Source organism: Ctenopharyngodon idella, chromosome 21, assembly GCF_019924925.1.
Source record: "Ctenopharyngodon idella isolate HZGC_01 chromosome 21, HZGC01, whole genome shotgun sequence".
Lineage (NCBI taxonomy): Eukaryota > Metazoa > Chordata > Actinopteri > Cypriniformes > Xenocyprididae > Ctenopharyngodon > Ctenopharyngodon idella.
Window position 1 is genome coordinate 29,818,333 of NC_067240.1, and position 19,126 is coordinate 29,837,458.

The window sequence follows — 19,126 nt, forward strand, 5'->3', positions numbered from 1 at the left end:
AGGTCAAATTTGTAGATACTGCTAGTTTTCTCTGCTGAATAATCCAGTATAAACCTCCATGTCGGTCCAGGCTGGTTTATGTCGGTTTGAGCTGGTGCAGCTGGTCACCAGAACTTCCGCTTCCCATTCTGGAGATGAGCAACCAGCATCCCGTGCTGCAGAACATGCATGCAAAACATCCCATATGCTGGTGACCAACAATGCTGCAGCGCTCGTAACGGGATGTTCTTTCTTCAAGAGATGTAATTTCATTTTGGTATGGCTGTTGCTGGATGAGGCCTTCTCTGCAGATTTGAGGTCCTCCACTGAAATCTCTTCATTTCCAAGGTGAGTTTTGACTTCAGTTATTATTCTGTCGTCCCTGCTGAAAAATCCAGCATTGCTGGAAACCAGCGTAAGGAAATGGTTTGGATGCTGGTTCCTGGTTTGCTGGTCTACAGAATAGAAAGCAGAAGTGCTGGTGGTCCAGCTACACCAACTCAGCATGATTATGATGGTCCACCAGCATAAACCAGCCTGGACTAACATGGAATTAATGCTGGTTCAACAGGGATCAGACGTGCCTAAATAGTGAGGATCAGGTTTTTGAAAATGAAGAATTGAATTCGTGTCCTTTTGTTTTGGGCTCAATGACCGAACTTCAGGATCCATACAGTAGCCCTTCTGAGGTGTTCCATGAAGAGAAGTGTTGAATGAATTTTTGAAGCCTCTTGTCAGAACTGAAGTGAAAGCCGTAGCCTCTGTCTCTATCTGAGTCATCACAAGATATCCGGCATGTTTAATTCAACCATCTGTCTGAACTGAAGATTTCTGAAATTTCTCTGACAAGTCACATGTTTTACACTCTATTGTCAATGTATGTTTTGAATCATGTTGTCATTTCAAAACAGACGTGCTATTCTATGAGAGGAATCTCTTGATCATCCTGCGAAGATAATTAGCCAACTCTGCATTCGTTTCAAAGTCTTTCTGGGCTTTAAGTTACCAATACTTACCCACATTTTAATATATTGTACCTCTAGTCATTGAACTTTTCAGATGCGTGCCAAAGCTTTTTAGGTTGGGAAGAATCTGTTTGCTGGCTTTCATGGCTTCAGTACGCTTTCTGTCGACTGGCAACCCGGGGTTTCAAAACACTACTGGGTAAATCAGGATCACAGACCAAAACAAAAACACATTCTGACAAGGAACACGCATTTCGAAGTAGAATAACTGGCTGTAGCATTGTAAGAGAAATAAGTATTTGAAGTTTACATGTTGTGCTATTTTCATGCTTTATTACAGTAAAAAAAAAAAAATCCATACATAACCTTTAATGGAGCAACTCTGAACAGCACGATTGATGTTAATAAGTGTCGGGTATCTAGCTATATCATACTCTGGGCTGTGTGTATTTTACCATAATTTGGTGGCTTAAAACAGCCGTGGATGCTTAGGCTGTTTAGTTCGCCTTCGGGTCATTCCTCCTACGATTTCATGATCCCATTTGGAATCTTGTCGTTCCGGCCACAGGTGACTCAAACCCAAAGCTCCTATTGGATTCTCTTGACCATGCTGAGCTCCTCACTATACCTCTGTTGGCTTTTGGCTCAGTAAAAAACATTCAGTCAATGAATTCACTGTTCATTATAACTGTTACAGGTTTGAGGGAATGACTTCACATTTGATCAGATGACTTTTCAGACAGTTTCAGGTCATGGTTATAGTGCAGGGTATAAAAAAATATCTGTTCAGTCATTTCTCTGTGGCTCGTTCCAAAGATCATCTGTGCCTACTTTCATAAGAATTGGACAAAATGTGAAGGAGGAGTAGCGAAAAAACTGAATACTGTACTTTTCAAAATGGCCACTACTGTAATAGGTGGGGTCTTAATGTAAGATGTTGAATGTGATCGGCATGATGAGAGGAATCAGGTTAATTTTTCTACATCAAAGTGTTCATAAGTTACAATGTTTCAAATGTGAATTTTTGAACTGGTGGTGGCGCTATAGAGTTTGTCCTAGAGACCCCAAAGTTGGTCAAATCACTACTACTAGCTCGCCGCTGTCAAGTAAAGGATTTGGACGTTGACTGATGCTCTTTTATATGTTAATGACATTAATTAGGGACATTAATACAAGGCGGAGATCTGAAACCATTCAGCTGCGCACAATTTCAAGATCATTTGCGATTTATAGATTTCACATCTGGAAGAGAGGCATACGCAGGTTTTACTGAATCACACATTTGAAAAATTATCTCATGATCAACATTTTATAAACGAGGCCCAGGTGACCTTATGGAGCGTCCAGGCCCGTGTGGTAATGGATTTCTTCATACATGTTCTGGTTCCAGAGGACAAATTGAACAGCATGTCATTATTTTACTCTGAGCATCAGAATTATTAGTGATGTAAACACACTCGGTACAGCAGGTTCATTTTAATGATTGAGCTTCCATCAGAAAATCCAGAAACTCACATCATGAAGAGTAGATGAACACGTGTACAACAGTTCATTCCCAAGAACCATCACTAGATTTTCAGTATTAAAATACATCATTGATCAGAATTATTAAAATCATTTTCATCAACTGTATAAATGTTGGTGCTATTTTGACAATATGAGAACACAGACACAGAAGATTAAGAACAATAAAAAGGACTGTATACAGGAATGGATCATCTCTGTACATGACACCAGGTCATTAGAGTGCATCAAACAGCATTTGAACCCTGATCTCAAACATCGACCAGAGCAGCTTCAGATAAGGTGAAGTGTGAAACAGTAAATTAGCTTAGTCCTGATATATTAGTGAAATGCTTTAGGTTGAATAACCTGAACCTTAACACTGTGATCCTGAACGCAGGAGTGTGTGTCCATACTCCAGATCGATTACAAACTCTTGCGCAATTAAAGTAGCTTTGCAGAGTAAACAGGAACATGTGGATTCTGTTCATTCTCAGTGAGGTTAATCTTGTGCTCTCTTGGCATCTTCAGGGATGCTCTCGCTCAGCGGGGTCAGACTCAGCAGGACGGTGTGCCGCTCATACGCCTTTGAGTTACGGAACTTCTCGTCGGTCCCGTGAAGCCTGTCCAGCACACCCAGCACTCCATAGCACTGATTGAACCTGCAGGGGAAGAGAGTTAGAGGTCACGCATCAACTTGTGCAAGGTTTTACTGCACAGTAGGTCCAAACCGGTGCCTTTGATTTCCCTCCTAGAAAACATTGTCTTTTCAATGGAACACCAAAGGAAATATCATATACACAATCACAATCTAATTCAGCCTGTATGTGATCACTGAAGCAGGTGCTGTTATTATGAAGTCATGCTGTGTGGCAGTGGGCTACAAAATGGTGCACACTTTACTTTAGACTCACTCTTCCTGTTTGATGTCAAAGAAAGCACCTAAGGCTGATAGATTTTTTGCACATCAAAAATGAAGAGGCGATCCTTTACTAATAAGCCTTTACTAAACAACTGTAAACGGGTGTGATATGGAGTGATATAGTGGGGACAGAATTTGAAGATCAGTGGAACTTTTCACCAAAAATGGGCCACACATTGAGAGTTTTGACTCTGTTACATGATGGAGACATATCAAATGCAGCTATACAGAGTTTGGCGGTTATCTCATGAGAGCAAAGGTGACTGCATGAGTTGAATGTGGAGCAGAGTTGAAAGGCTCAACGATTGGACAACAGCACAGATCAACTCTACCTCACAGCTATAAACCATGTCTGACTGCACTACCAGTGCTCTTATGACTAGAGATGCTCCGGTCGACGGGCCATAAATTGAAACCATTTTTTCGTTTTATTTTGGCCTATCTCTGTTCCAGACTTGTGCACAAACTGCATTGCAATAAACAATGACATAAAAAATAAAAAGTCTGTAAACTGCTGTACAGCGTTAACCAAAGAAAATTCTGCTGTCCTATAAGCGCCGTCTACTGGCAGAGAGTGAATTTGCATGTTCATTCAGTCCGTTTGCTGTTTTTGTGTTGTGCAGGTGTCTTATGTAGCATCATTTCACTAGTCACACCATTCTGTTTTTGTTTTAAATCTTGAAATTATACAATCTAATTTAAATAAAAAACTTTGGATTAAAATGCAGTGGTTGTCTCTAATTTCAAATTGATACATATTTTTGTGTTTAAGCAACAAATAAATTTGCTTAAACAAAGAAAAAAATCAAATTAAATACATTTGCTTAAAAAAAAAATCAGAATATCAGAATCCACCAATTTGCTTGTAAAAAATAAGAGTCGGCCATGAAAAATCATGAATGACACCACTGTAAAAGTGACTAACATTCACACTGTCTCTATGTATTTTTTAAGGTTAGCCTATTATTTAAAAAAATTCTGTCATTAATTACTCACCCTCATGTCGTTCCACACCCGTAAGACCTTCCTTCATCTTCAGAACACAAATTAAGATATTTTTGATGAAATCCGATGGCTCAGTGAGGCCTCCATTGACAGCAAGATCATTAACACTTTCAGACGCCCAGAAAGCTACTAAACACGTATTTAAAACAGTCATGTGACTACAGTGGTTCAACCTTAATGTTATTAAGAGACGAGAATACTTTTTGTGTGCCAGAAAAAAACAAAATAACAACTTTATTCAACAATATCTAGTGATGGGCGATTACAAAACACTGCTTCATGAAGCTTTACGAATCTTTTGTTTCGAATCAGTGGTTCAGAGCGTGAAAGTGAAAACGAGGCTTCGTTACATCATAAGTGTTTCGAAATTTCAATGGTTCACCACTGGGGGGCGTGACTTTGGCAGTTTGATACACGCTCTGAACCACTGATTCGAACCAAAAGATTCGTAAAGCTTCGTGAAGCAGTGTTTGAAATCGCCCATCACTAGATATTGTTGAATAAAGTCGTTATTTTGTTTTTTTTTGGCGCTTCATAACATTAAGGTTGAACCACTGTAGTCACATGAACTGTTTTAAATACATCTTTAGTAGCTTTCTGGGCATTGAAAGTTTTAATTATCTTGCTGTCAATAGAGGCCTCACTGAGCCATCTGATTTCATCAAAAATATCTTAATTTGTGTTCTGAAGATGAATGAAGGTCTTACAGGTGTGGAACGACATGAGGGTGAGTAATTAATGACAGAATTGACATTTTTGTGTGAACTAACCCTTTAAGGTCCTGACATTTTTCAAGCAAAATCAAAGAACAAAATGGTGTGAAGTCATTTCGAACAAAACCAGGGCAAAACAAAGTTCAAATTCACTTCACCACAGCCCTTCATTTCATCGACACACTGACCGCAGGACTTACTTGAGATGGTGGAAGTCGTGAAACTCGGGCGAGGGCAGCAGGGGTAAGTGGTAACCGCAGTGAGAGACGGTCGTCACCAGCAGAGCAATAGTGAACCAGAGGCTGGTGGTGGCGACGTGTGACCCGAGCAGGATCGGACCCGCCAGAGCCGGCAGCATGTTGGACAGCTGCACACAGATGAAGGGATTTCAACACAAACTCACTGTACGGGTCACATGTCCATATCTGAGCCTGATCTTACCACATGCTCCACCGGATGAGCGTAGAGCGCCACCACTCCCACCGGAGCCGTCCACTCGTGATGAATCTTGTGGATGCTCTTATAGAGCGACGGATGGTGGACGAGCCTGAAAGGAGCAGATGAGCGTGAAAAATATTCCATCTGTGTGTGATGGGATGGGTCACACACACACACACACACACACACACACACACACACACACACACACACACACACACGCGCACACACACACACACACACCTCCTGTTTCTGCCTGTTTTCCTACTATTTGTTAATCAACCTCACCTTCCTGATTTCACTGAAGTCAAGATTAGACATTTGTATGTGCTGTATGTTACTGTGCAAAAGCACTACATGGATTTTGTCCGATCAAACAGATCCTACAAGTACTGATGTTCAATTCTTGAACAAATCTGTCTTTTAAGCCAATAACCGGTTGAGCCGGTTCAAGGAATTTAACTGAATCGTTGAACTTTAGTTCAGGGTTGATGTAAGGCACACATCCAAAGCAGCGCCAATGATCATGTCCAGACGGGTCACTGAACTAAAGAACGGGTTTTCAGAGTTTTCTGAGGATTGTCGAGCTCTTTTTGATTCATTAATTTTGAACCGGTTCTTTGATTCAATATGCATCTTGTGCCTCGACCCAGAACTAAAGTCTGATTCAGTTGATTCTGTGAACCGGCTCGACCATTTACTGGCTTAAAAGAACGATTCGGTCGAGAATCGAACATAAAAAGTAGCAAATCATGTTCATGATTGTGGTTTAAGTGAAGCATACCATCTACTGGACAAAAGCAGTATTTCTCTGATATTTGATGAAGTCTGCATCATTGATTCTGTCGTTTTCTGCTTGTTATAAGCTGCTCTGAAGCGGTCAGTACTGTCTGAAGTGGACGGCTGACCTGTGTGTGTAGTAGAAGAGGATCTCCTCCATCAGGCCGCAGACGGCCAGCTCCAGCAGCACCCAGTGGAAGGTGGGCAGCTCCGGGCCGCACGGATCCCCGCGCCACTTCATCAGCATGTAGGTCAGAACCACCACCGGCCCCGACAGACACACCTGGTTAAACAGCACCGTCTTCACCGCATGACGCAACCGGCCCGCATCCACCTGTCCGGAAACAGCCATTTTAACTTTAAAATGTAGATTACAAACACTTTATTTTGATGCTCCCAACAGACATTCCACTGACTGTAAGTGACTTTAAAACATGTCAACTTATTCTACTAACCCTGAACCCTAAACTAACAGACTAATACTCTAATGAGAGCTAGCTGACATGTAGTTGTGAAGTTACTTACAGTAGAAAGTGGAGGTTACTCTATTCACACATATAGATTAATATTATCAGACACATGTTCTTCATGTAATGACTGACACTGTCATCAGTGAACTCTGAACTTTATCATAAACAGGTTATTACTGAGCATCTCTCTTTGCTTTAACATTATTATTATACACTACACAATCTAAACGTAAGTTTTTATGACTGACATTTTAAGATTATATATGTGGTGTAATCTAAATTCATGCAATGCTAAAACTGCTATCAGAGCTGACAGTACAGAACGTTATCACTTTACACGCTGATGTTTTCATGGTAAGACTATGATCTACAGTACAGAAATACAGTCAAACATCGATCTGTGTTTTACACACCGTCAATGATTGAATATTTACACTAATATATATCAATACATAGCGATATTTGCAGATATATTACTAACACACCATAAACATCTGTGAGCGGTGCTGCAAACGAATCACTTAATTAAGAGTTCTGAATTGATTCACTGAAACAGTCTGAAGTAATTCATAGAAATCACTTAAAATCATCATTTAACATCCTTTTTTGTTTGTTTTTGTATTTTTTTTCCACCTTTTTTTATTTTCAACTTTTCACGTTTAAATCAGAGATGAGTCACAAAACAAGGAAAGATCATGCAGTTTGGTCAAAATAGTAAATGCATCAAAATCAGTGCAATATTCATTAATGTTGCTTAATCTTTCATTGTCAGCAAAATATTTAATATATTTATAATAAGTGAAATCTGGCTTTCTTACGTTATACTAGAGCTGTCACTATCCATTATTTATGTGAGAGTAATTGACCATTTATTGTGAAGATTATGGTGTGTTATGGTTTTATTGAACAATACTGTAATCATTCATAATGTAATATGCGTGAACATCATCCAAATTAGTCTAAATTTAATTTTAAATCATTATGTCATGATGTCATGAACTCTTGTTTAATAAAATAATTGTTTTATTTTATAGTGCAACTGTAAAATTACAATACTAATATTTACACCATAAAGGGGACATATCAGGAAAATCTGCCTTTTTCCATGTTTAAGTGCTATAATCGTGTCCCGGTGCATCTACCAACCCAGAAAACGTGAAAAAGGACAACCCAGTAACTTTGTTTTGGCAAACCTTTCTCTGCAAGTAGATGTAGGAAGAGGATCTTATTATAATATTACCGCCCCTTGATCTGCACATTTCCACCCACAGAGCCGCCATTTTGTTTTCGCAAGCGACAACGGTGTACCAGTTCTAACACCATGACAAAAGTTCGATCAAAGCATGCTAACTGCTCTGTCGTTGGCTGCACAGACGAGCACTGAACACTATTTCACTCTAAAAGTTGTAACTTCTTCCTGAGTCTCTCCATCAGTGTCGACTCCAGTTTGAACAATGTAAGGCTGAACACCGTTACTGACAATCCTCATTTTGTCTGCGTGAGATTCTCCAGCTTTGTTGTTGTTGAGCTGTTAAAGCTCCGCCCTCTTCTGGAAAGGGGGCGGGAGCAGCAGCTCATTTGCATTTAAAGGGACACACACAAAAGCGGTGTGTTTTTGCTCACACCCAAATAGGGGCAAATTTGACAAGCTATAATAAAAGATCTGTGGGGTATTTTGAGCTGAAACTTCACAGACACATTCTGGAGACACCAGAGACTTATATTACATCTTGTGAAAGGAGCATTACAGGTGCCCTTTAAAATCTTCATGTTCAAAAGTTAAACCATCAAGCTTTTAATCTGAAATCAGCAGCAAAGCTTCTCCTTTGTTGGTAACGTGTTTATAAACGCTTGTCTTTACAGATACAGAGTGTTTAAACAGGATCATACCGGATTGTTTTTGTCAGGCTGAATCCTGTAGCGTGTGATGAAGCTGGGCTTTCCTGTCGTGTCGACCACCATCAGCAGGGCGTTAAACAACCAAAACGAGAGCGTCGGCACCAACATGGTCCCTGTTGAACACCACAAAGAACATGACGTGATTAATTCACTGTTATATTTGGGCAGAAACCACTTTGAACTCTTTGCATTGTTGGAAACGTTTAATTAAATAAAGCTACACAATACAGTGGTCTCTGCCAAAATGTTGCTATTTAAGTGGAAGTTCAATACGTGTCTTTTTTTAACTTTGAGGCGGACGGTTCAGTCTAGAACATTTCATGATCAGTGTCCAGAGGGGAAGATGCATAAAGGTCAAAAACAAGTTTTAGGACTTCTCTGACCGATAAAAAACAAGGCAGCCTCATTTCCACCCAAGGCGAGGTGAAGTTTGGTCCACTGTGTCTGCCAGAAATCTCCAGACGCTCCCCAGAACCTCTGCAGATGCCTACACAAACACACACTCATTAATGATTACTGATCAGCTGGAAGAGAATCATGAAGGACACGTTGAGCGCAAGGTACAGGAGAAGATCAGACCAGATCAGCAGGATTTGAAATGAAGGAACGATGATGAAAATGAAAACTGCTCACCATGTCACTGAGTTTCTGAACCCGACCAGGAAGAAAAGCCCAGATCCGATGACAAAAGCTGCTTTCTTCACCGAGTCCCAAAGTCCTCCAGTGTTTTCCTGTTTAGAGAGATGAAGTCAAAATGCCACATTATATTGTTTTCAGTTCATCTAATGTATAAAGAGTCTTTATTGAACTGACTATAATCTAGTACAGACCTACACATGCTTTAGTGTGACTGTTTTCCACATAATAAACTCATCAAAACTAAGAAATAACACAATATTTCTGACAGGAACTGAACTGAGAGCTTGTAAACTGGAGCAGAAACAATTCAGCATTTATTATTACGTTATTATATTTCTTTTCGACGTGCAACTAAAAATGATTACATGCATTATGTTTGTTTTCATCAAATGAAACAGCAGTTTCACTCTTTTAAACAGTTTCTACGTAAATGTTCAGATCAAGCAGAATAATACAGCAGTGATGATGATGTAACAACAGCGACAGATCTATAGATACAAACACACTAAAGAGAGACAGTAATACAGTGAAAGACTCACTCTGTCCATGGTGTCTGTGTGCTCAGAGCAGCTGACAGTCGCTCCGCGTGTTTATACTGTACTTGTTTACAGCCTCATTGCGTCATCATCTGATCTGTGATTGGCCAACCGCTGATCAGCTGACAATCCGTGCAGTATCTCAAATATTGTTTCAGTCATTCTGAAATCCCTGAGCCAAAGTCATCAGATGGTTTGATGGAATATCGCAGTGTTTGTTCTGAATGATTTATCGGTGCACATCATTATTGTGTTAAATTCATGTTCTGGTAATCTTGAATCAGAATATCTTCTCCTCCCTCTTGCAGCATCTCTTCTCTTCTCTGATGATGAGGGCGGGGCAACCTGTCACTCACATGAGATCCACCAATAGCAAACCACAACCATCCAATCAATTTCCTACAGACAAAATCAAGCCCCGCCCTACATTTGTTCTTGTTTGAGAAGCGTTTCACTCTGATATACGACACAATAGAGAAGAAAAGACCAGCGCAACTTCAGTTTCATGCCGACTTCAAGACAATTAGGCTAATACAAGACCAACATGGAGCCCCAAATTAAAAACACACAATACAAGCACTATATTAAATGGAATTTAATGATTTGTAATTTATACTTAAAACATTACACTTCTATGAAAACGTTCAGCAGGCCTAAAAGGTGTCAATAATGTTTGAGTTCTTGTTTTTTCACCAGCAGGTGTCGCCAGCGCGCAACATTTCTGCCACCAATAACAAATCGATCCACAGACACACGTGACACGAGCAGGAGCTGGAGGAGCGTCACACGGATTTATGAACAAACTACAATGGGTTACGGTTTCATAACGGTTCATAATGATTTCATTAATGTGCAGTTTTGACTGAATGTTGACAGGCGTTCAGGTCGTGTAACATTTGGATACAGATACAGCATTTACTGAACCACAGCGACAATTTTGTTTTAAAAAGTAATAAAAAGTTAAATGAACAACATTTATGTTAAAGTTATATTAGTAAACGTTGATCGATTACTTTAAACGCGGACCTAAAATCCCGGGATCAGTGTGTGATCTGTATGATATGAGCTGATTTTCTCTCCAAAACAGGTTTGGCAACATTGCTGACAATGTGAAAGTAGATTGTGTTTTACATGCGCCATTTTACACCTGATAACTTCCTTTAAATCAGCAAAACTGAGCAAGAATTTGTCTAATAGTATTTCTTCTGTTTCTTATGCAGGAATTTACATGTACTTGATGGGAAACCATGAACATTGTGAGAAACTGAGTCTAGAAGACTAACATGTCAGTCAAGGTGAGTCTTCAGGTGAGCTGCTGTTCCTCATTCCCTTTAGTGAACATGAACTAGACCTGCTTAAACTAACTTAAATATGAACTACTTAAAGTAATATGAATTTCTTGACATTATTGTTATATATTAATTGTCTTTTGGACATATAGGCCAAATTTTGCTGAAAAACATTAATTATTGGTAGAAATTTAGGAACATTTCTACATTTAAATGCTACAATGTTCCCACAGCTAAATCAAATTAATTTACCAAAAACAATATAATTTTGTTTATTTTAATGTCACGTACAAATTGTACAAATCTTTTACATCTTAACTAACAGAGTTAGTGTAACAGATAGATTGTAATAAATAAAAAACATCAGCTGGACCTCAGTTTATATTGTTAATCATTTTAAGCAGTTTTATTGAACTTTTAAATAAAATCAAATATTCAATCAAGTTGGGAATAAATGAAGCAATATTTGTATGTTTAGTCACTTTCAGAGTCTGCTCATGATATTTCTGTTCTTTAAACAGATGAAAATTGTTAATCTTATACAGTTCATGCAGGATTTTGCAATCTTGTGAAGAATCCCCATTTGTTGTAGGTTGTATTTTTGTCATATTTCCACAGTTTTTCCACAAAAACATAAAAAAAAAATCTGAAAAGCAGTATTAATCAAAATCCATAAATCTGAGGCCAAATTATTTGGGGAAAAGCTGTGAAAAATTAATTCAGTTTGGGCAGCAATAATCAGAAAGATTAAATTCTGCTATAATCCTGTGAAATTCTTGTGGAACTGGTTATATATTAAATTAAACTAGAGAAATTATTTACATTTTTACACAATGTTGTGAGTTTGTTTCATACTAATACATTATTTTTAACATGAATATATGTTCACATTGTTGCACAAACCCTTGTGATCTTTTAACATGACCTCATCTGACTGGTTTGTTACACATTTTTGGAACATTAATCTTCAGTAAAATAATTAATAGCAAAATTAGTAAAGAAAAGACATTGAGGATATGAGACTTTAGTTTTGTTATATTTCTTCTTAATTTACAAAATCAAGATACAGTTTGGTTTCATTATTTTTGTAAATGCATGTATGATATTTTGATTACATTACTTAAAAATTTTAGGTGTGGTTTTTTTTTTTTTGTGATTAACTTTTTTATTGCTTTTTTTTATTGTCCTTAACAAAATAACATCCATTCAAACAAACAAACATGGAAGGGGGAGCAACAGACATATTATCAATAATTTTACAATCTGAAAGAAAAAGGGGAAAAAAAACTTTATATGGTCATTCCTTTATATCGTCTGAAATGTTAAAAGAAAAACATTGCCATGCCTCCATGGTACTAGGTTTAGCCTTGTTAATTTGTGCTGTTTTACATTCACATGATACTATTTTAAGGAGGCTATGAATCCAAAACATTTCTGCACACGTGTGGGGTAAAGCAGTTTTGTATTATCGTCTTCTTTGCCGCTGTAAAACCAGGAAACAACATTCTCTTCTTTAATGAACTTATACAGGAGTTAGAATCGTCATTGAGAAGATATAAACCTGGAATAGAGACGTAATCAATAGCAATGCCATACTGTCAGAGACATGTAAACGTTAGTATGTTTCCTAGAGACCAGTCCACCTAGATGCATAATCCATAATCCTGCATAATCCTTTTAACATAAAAGCAAAATAAATAAAAGTATTGATGTCTGTTGAAGGGCATAGAAATAAAAAGAAAAAGGAACGACAATCTACTATGTACAGAAACCAAAGCAAACCGCACATCACTGAGAGTGTAGGTCTGCATAAACAACAGAAACACATGTTGATGTGTGACCAGTCCACTTCAACACAAGACATGTCCCCAAAATGTCCACTGAGCCAGAAGCGTAGTGATTCTCCATTAGCCCAAAAAAATAAATAAATAATAAATAAAAATAAATAAAATAAATCATTATTATTTACCAGTCAGTGGACGAGCGTACAGGACAAGGGCAAGATTCCAAAAAGAAATGAACAAGTGTCCATGGCCACCTTGTTATTGTTCTCTTCAGGGTAGTTAGAATCATCATGAACCTCATCGTTAATTTCGTTGAGCTGAGGGATGGAGACGGTTGCCTTCCTGCTGCTTTGTAGAGCTGCAGAATACGTCTTCAATGACAGTGAAGTAACAAAATCTGCCTTTTGAGGAGAGTCGAACATCTTCTGCTCACCTTTGTGCCGTAGTTTAATTGCCACCTGTCATCTTCTTCAAGACTGGATTAAAGCTCTTTCTCTTGGTAGTTGTAGCTGGACTGAAGTCAGGAAAAATAGTACAAACCCGATTCCAAAAAAGTTGTGACACTGTACAAATTGTGAATAAAAAAGGAATGCAATGATGTGGAAGTTTCAAATGTCAATATTTTATTCAGAATACAACATAGATGACATATCAAATGTTTAAACTGAGAAAATGTATCATTTTAAGGGAAAAATAAGTTGATTTTAAATTTCATGGCATCAACACATCTCAAAAAAGTTGGGACAAGGCCATGTTTACCACTGTGTGGCATCCCCTCTTCTTTTTATAACAGTCTGCAAACGTCTGGGGACTGAGGAGACAAGTTGCTCAAGTTTAGGAATAGGAATGTTGTCCCATTCTTGTCTAATACAGGCTTCTAGTTGCTCAACTGTCTTAGGTCTTCTTTGTCGCATCTTCCTCTTTATGATGCGCCAAATGTTTTCTATGGGTGAAAGATCTGGACTGCAGTCTGGCCATTTCAGTACCTGGATCCTTCTTCTACGCAGCCATGATGTTGTAATTGATGCAGTATGTGGTCTGGCATTGTCATGTTGGAAAATGCAAGGTCTTCCCTGAAAGAGACGACGTCTGGATGGGAGCATATGTTGTTCTAGAACTTGGATATACCTTTCAGCATTGATGGTGCCTTTCCAGATGTGTAAGCTGCCCCTGCCACACGCACTCATGCAACCCCATACCATCAGAGATGCAGGCTTCTGAACTGAGCGCTGACAACAACTTGGGTTGTCCTTGTCCTCTTTAGTCCGGATGACATGGCGTCCCAGTTTTCCAAAAAGAACTTCAAATTTTGATTCGTCTGACCACAGAACAGATTTCCACTTTGCCACAGTCCATTTTAAATGAGCCTTGGCCCAGAGAAAACGCCTGCGCTTCTGGATCATGTTTAGATATGGCTCCTTTTTTGACCTATAGAGTTTTAGCCGGCAACGGCGAATGGCACGGTGGATTGTGTTCACCGACAATGTTTTCTGGAAGTATTCCTGAGCCCATGTTGTGATTTCCATTACAGTAGCATTCCTGTATGTGATGCAGTGCCATCTAAGGGCCCGAAGATCACGGGCATCCAGTATGGTTTTCCGGCCTTGACCCTTACGCACAGAGATTGTTCCAGATTCTCTGAATCTTTGGATGATATTATGCACTGTAGATGATGATAACTTCAAACTCTTCGCAATTTTTCTCTGAGAAACTCCTTTCTGATATTGCTCCACTATTTTTCGCCGCAGCATTGGGGGAATTGGTGATCCTCTGCCCATCTTGACTTCTGAGAGACACTGCCACTCTGAGAGGCTCTTTTTATACCCAATCATGTTGCCAATTGACCTAATAAGTTGCAAATTGGTCCTCCAGCTGTTCCTTATATGTACATTTAACTTTTCCGGCCTCTTATTGCTACCTGTCCCAACTTTTTTGGAATGTGTAGCTCTCATGAAATCCAAAATGAGCCAATATTTGGCATGACATTTCAAAATGTCTCACTTTCAACATTTGATATGTTATCTATATTCTATTGTGAATAAAATATAAGTTTATGAGATTTGTAAATTATTGCATTCCTTTTTTATTCACAATTTGTACGGTGTCCCAACTTTTTTTGGAATCGGATTTGTAGCAGCTTTTAAAGAAAATGGTGTCACTGTCCAGCTTAAGTAAATTCAGTATTGATTCATTCCGTTGTAAGATTCAATAGTTATTAATTTAGTTAATTTATCTATATCAGCACTGGAGTAAACAGTGATGTCATCATCCAGCTCAGTTCAGTTTGCATACAATGGTGTCAATGCAGGCAGATCAAAACACTGTTGAATATCAAATGTCCCCAACTAGCCAAAGGCGACGGCGGCAAGGAACCCACACTCCAACAGGTGACATCAGGTGACAAACAGGAGAAAAAAACCCTGGGAGAAACCAGGCTCAGTCAGGGGGCCAGTTCTCTTCTGGCCAACAGCGAACAGTGCTTTATTATGATTCAGGCAGCTATCATAAGTCCGATTGGGATCGCAACAGTCAAAGCATTTATTCCAGTTCCATCCAGTTGAGGATTGTTTTTAACAATACTGGGCAGATTGACCAAATACAGGCTCATATAAAGTGTCTTGACAGGTCATCATCTCATAAACCAGATTCTTTTATCTCCATAAACACATTCAAGAAAATGACAAATGATATTAATTTCTTTTGTACATCAGTGTGTCTGAATCAGTGTTTTTGGTTCATTAGATTTACCCGTGCAGCTCCATGAAGACTGAATGAATCATGGACGACACACAAACACTGAATGGAGATTTTTCTCCAGAATGCAGGTACATCAGAGTCTTGAAGAAAATACATTATATGCCACAGAACAAAATGAATATTCATTTGATCATTTCACGTGTTAGTCTTTTAGCTCATTATCTGTGTAGATTTAAGTTCCTCTGAGTTTCAGTTCTCGGTCAGTTATTGTTTGTGTTAACTCTTGTGCTGAGACACTGTCTCGTGGACTTAGATTATCTGAGTGTATTTTCTTATTAAATTCATTTGTCTAATTAATTAATCTTCATCTTTGGACCTTTAAATTCGTGACACTTGTAATATCAGTTATATGAATTATTTTCTCTCTTCTTTTAAAGTCAATTACACAGTCAGAGTTCAGTCTCACCGGAGCCCAGCTGTGTGTCCATGAAGAGTGACCGGTCTATGGACGCACCACTAAAATTTAAGGGAAGACACACATCAGCTGATCTGAGGTACAACGTTATGGATGAAGGATGGGTGAATGGGTGGGTAACATTATCATCTCTCAATGTAAAATTGTCAAGTTAACTACATCAATTCTTCTTGTCACTATTTCTTTTAAAGTCAATTACACAGTCAGAGATCAAACTCACCGGAGTCCAGCTGTGTGTCCATGAAGAGTGACCGGTCTATTGACGCACCACTAAAATTTAAGGGAAGACACACATCAGCTGATCTGAGGTACAATATTTTGTCAGACAGATGGACAGATAAATATCCTTCTATAATGTTAACATTTCTGAAGCTTCTCTTGGGAAGACAAGATTTTCTGTGACGTTTTTCTCCCATTAAGAACACAAACATCTCAAGATTTGCATTTAAAATATAAATCCTAAACATCTTAAAGACATTTTCTAAATGTCTGTTTAACATTGATAGGAAACATTTAAGAGATGTATTGCAGATGAGCAAATACATCTTCCAGATGAAAACATACACATCGAATCAACGTCTCTGCAATGTGTTTGAGCTATTTTAGCTACATGTGAAATCAAGTATAAAAAGAACTGTCCATATTCTAATATCTCTATTCTGTTGTCTCTCTTCTATTAAAGTCAATTCCATGTTAAGAGATCAAACACACCAGAGTCCAGCTGTGTGTCCATGAAGAGTGACCAGTCTATGAACACATTAGTAACATTAAAGGGAAAACACACATCAGCTGATCTGAGGTACAATACTTTGGTTTAGACAGGCAGATAATAATACAAATCTGTTTAACTATTACCTTTATTTTTTATAAATAAAACTGCAACATTTCGATCAAAAAGATTTGATGGCTTTATTTTTGCAATTTTTTCGTGTTTATTTTCATGTTGTTTGTTTTGATCCTGCACCAGTTGGAGAGAATTTGGATGTGTGTCGTTTCTTCCTCTCTTTTTAGACACACAGTTAGAAATGCCATTTCATTTCATCCCTCAAACCCAGAGTATTTGTTTACATCCTCTTATACTAACTCACTGTAGTCACACTAGCTAAATGAATAAATTACTTTCAACAGAATACAGTGTTTATTTATTTTACAATCACTTTCACATCTTTAATTCATGTTGTAATCTATTATTGTAATATTTCAGACATGACTCTCAACTGGTCCAAAGCACATTCAAATCAAATCTGCTGAAGAAGTTTCAGTGTCTGTATGAAGGAACAGCGAAGCAGGGAAACCCAACACTCCTGAATGAGATCTACACAGAGCTCTACATCACAGAGAGTGAAAGTGGAGAGATCAATAATGAGCATGAGGTGAGACAGATTGAGACACAATCCAGGAGAGCAGAAACAGAGGACACACCAATCAAATGCAATGACATCTTTAGACCTTTACCTGGACAAGACAAACCCATCAGAACTGTGCTGACAAAGGGAGTCGCTGGCATTGGAAAAACAGTCTCTGTGCAGAAGTTCATTGTGGACTGGGCTGAAGGGAAAGAGAATCAGGACGTCCAGCTCATATTTCCACTTCCTTTCAGAGAGCTCAACTTGATGAAGGACAAAACACTCAGTCTTTCAGATCTTCTTCATGTCTTTTTCCCTGAAACAAAAGAAATGGAAATATCCAGTGATGAATATAAAGTGTTGTTCATCTTTGATGGTCTGGATGAGTGTCGTCTGTCTCTGAACTTTAAGAGCGAAGTGAAACTGTGTAATATATCTGAATCAGCCTCAGTGGACGTACTGCTGATGAACCTCATTGTGGGGAATCTGCTTCCCTCTGCTCTCATCTGGATCACCTCCAGACCAGCAGCAGCTGATCTCGTCCCCTCTGAGTGTGTCCATCGAGTGACAGAGGTACGAGGCTTCAGTGAGCCACAGAAGGAGGAATACTTCAGGAAGAGAATCAGTGATCAGAGTCTGGCCAATATAATCATCTTACACCTGAAGTCATCAAGGAGCCTCTTTATTATGTGTCACATCCCAGTGTTCTGCTGGATCTCAGCCACTGTTCTAGAGAAGATGTTGAGTGAAGCAGAGCTAGGAGAGATTCCCAAGACTCTCACTCAAATGTACACACACTTCCTGATCATTCAGACCAACATCAAACATGAGAAGGACTATGAGAAGAAAGTGAAACATGAAGACATGATCCTCAAACTGGGGAAACTGGCTTTCCAGCAGCTTGTGAAAGGAAACCTGATCTTCTATGAGGAAGACCTGAGAGAGTGTGGCATTGATGTGACAGAAGCATCAGTGTACTCAGGATTGTGCACTCAGATCTTCAGAGAGGAGTTGGGCTTGTATCAGGGGAAAGTCTTCTGCTTTGTTCATCTGAGCATCCAGGAACATCTAGCAGCTCCATATGCACACATTTACTTTACAAACGAGAACAGAAATGTGTTTGACCAAACCAAACCAAGTCTGTTGTCTAAGGTTTTAAACTGGTTAGGGTTAAACCAGATTAAACATGTTTCATTATCTGAGCTTCATCAGAGAGCTGTGGATGAGGCTTTACAGAGTAAGAATGGACATCTGGACCTTTTCCTGCGTTTTCTTCTGGGTCTCTCATTGGAGTCCAATCAGACTCTCTTACGAGAACTACTGACACAGACAGGAAGCTGCTCCTACAACAGAAAGAAAACAGTTCAGTACATCAAACAGAAGATCAGGGAGAATCGCTCTCCAGAGAGATCCATCAATCTGTTCCACTGTCTGAATGAACTGGGTGACGATTCACTGATGCAGGAGATCCAACGTTATCTAAAATCTGGAGGAATAGGAAAAACCAAACTCTCCTCTTCACAGTGGTCAGCTCTGGTTTATGTGTTTCTGACATCAGAGCAGAAGATGGATGTTTTTGATCTAAAACAGTTTATTGGAACACAAAATACAGCAGATGAAGTTCTTCAGAAGCTGCTGCCTGTGGTTAAAGAATCCAGATCAGTTCAGTAAGTCACACCAACAACA

At 38.8% G+C, this 19,126-nt stretch overlaps 2 protein-coding genes across 14 annotated transcripts in view; one reads left to right on the forward strand and one right to left on the reverse strand.

Annotated features, from left to right (window-relative positions):
- Positions 1-2,405: 2,405 nt before the first annotated feature.
- On the reverse strand, positions 2,406-9,934 carry faxdc2 (fatty acid hydroxylase domain containing 2). Its single transcript, XM_051876741.1, has 8 exons — positions 9,853-9,934; positions 9,308-9,405; positions 9,058-9,161; positions 8,666-8,787; positions 6,434-6,639; positions 5,529-5,634; positions 5,288-5,454; positions 2,406-3,109 (listed from the first exon to the last, which is right to left on the reverse strand). The coding sequence occupies exons 1-8, from the start codon at positions 9,859-9,861 to the stop codon at positions 2,950-2,952; spliced, it is 972 nt and encodes a 323-aa protein (XP_051732701.1). The 5' UTR covers positions 9,862-9,934; the 3' UTR covers positions 2,406-2,949.
- Positions 9,935-10,602: 668 nt separating this feature from the next.
- Positions 10,603-19,126, forward strand: part of LOC127503203 (NLR family CARD domain-containing protein 3-like) — a 58,522-nt gene continuing 49,998 nt past the window's right edge. For 5 of the 13 annotated variants that reach the window (XR_007927043.1, XM_051876703.1, XM_051876706.1 and 2 more), the window contains exons 1-7: positions 10,604-10,936; positions 11,070-11,144; positions 15,665-15,747; positions 16,057-16,173; positions 16,286-16,402; positions 16,777-16,893; positions 17,299-19,107. Coding sequence is in view for 11 of the 13 variants with exons in the window: in XM_051876703.1 (XP_051732663.1) it covers positions 15,701-15,747; positions 16,057-16,173; positions 16,286-16,402; positions 16,777-16,893; positions 17,299-19,107 (2,207 nt within the window). In the remaining 2 variants the exon portion in view is untranslated. Of the gene's footprint in view, positions 10,937-11,069; positions 11,157-15,664; positions 15,748-16,056; positions 16,174-16,285; positions 16,403-16,776; positions 16,894-17,298; positions 19,108-19,126 lie in introns of all 13 variants that reach the window. The other 8 variants (XR_007927042.1, XM_051876698.1, XM_051876704.1 and 5 more) reach the window with 5 other exon arrangements.

Excerpts from the sequence above, each read along its gene's own strand:
- faxdc2 (XM_051876741.1), bottom strand. Across the intron at positions 9,162-9,307 it reads TTCAGAAACTCAGTGACATG|GCATCTGCAGAGGTTCTGGG; the intron begins GTGAGCAGTTTT and ends GTGTTTGTGTAG. Across the intron at positions 6,640-8,665 it reads AGCCTGACAAAAACAATCCG|GTGGATGCGGGCCGGTTGCG; the intron begins GTATGATCCTGT and ends GTTTCCGGACAG.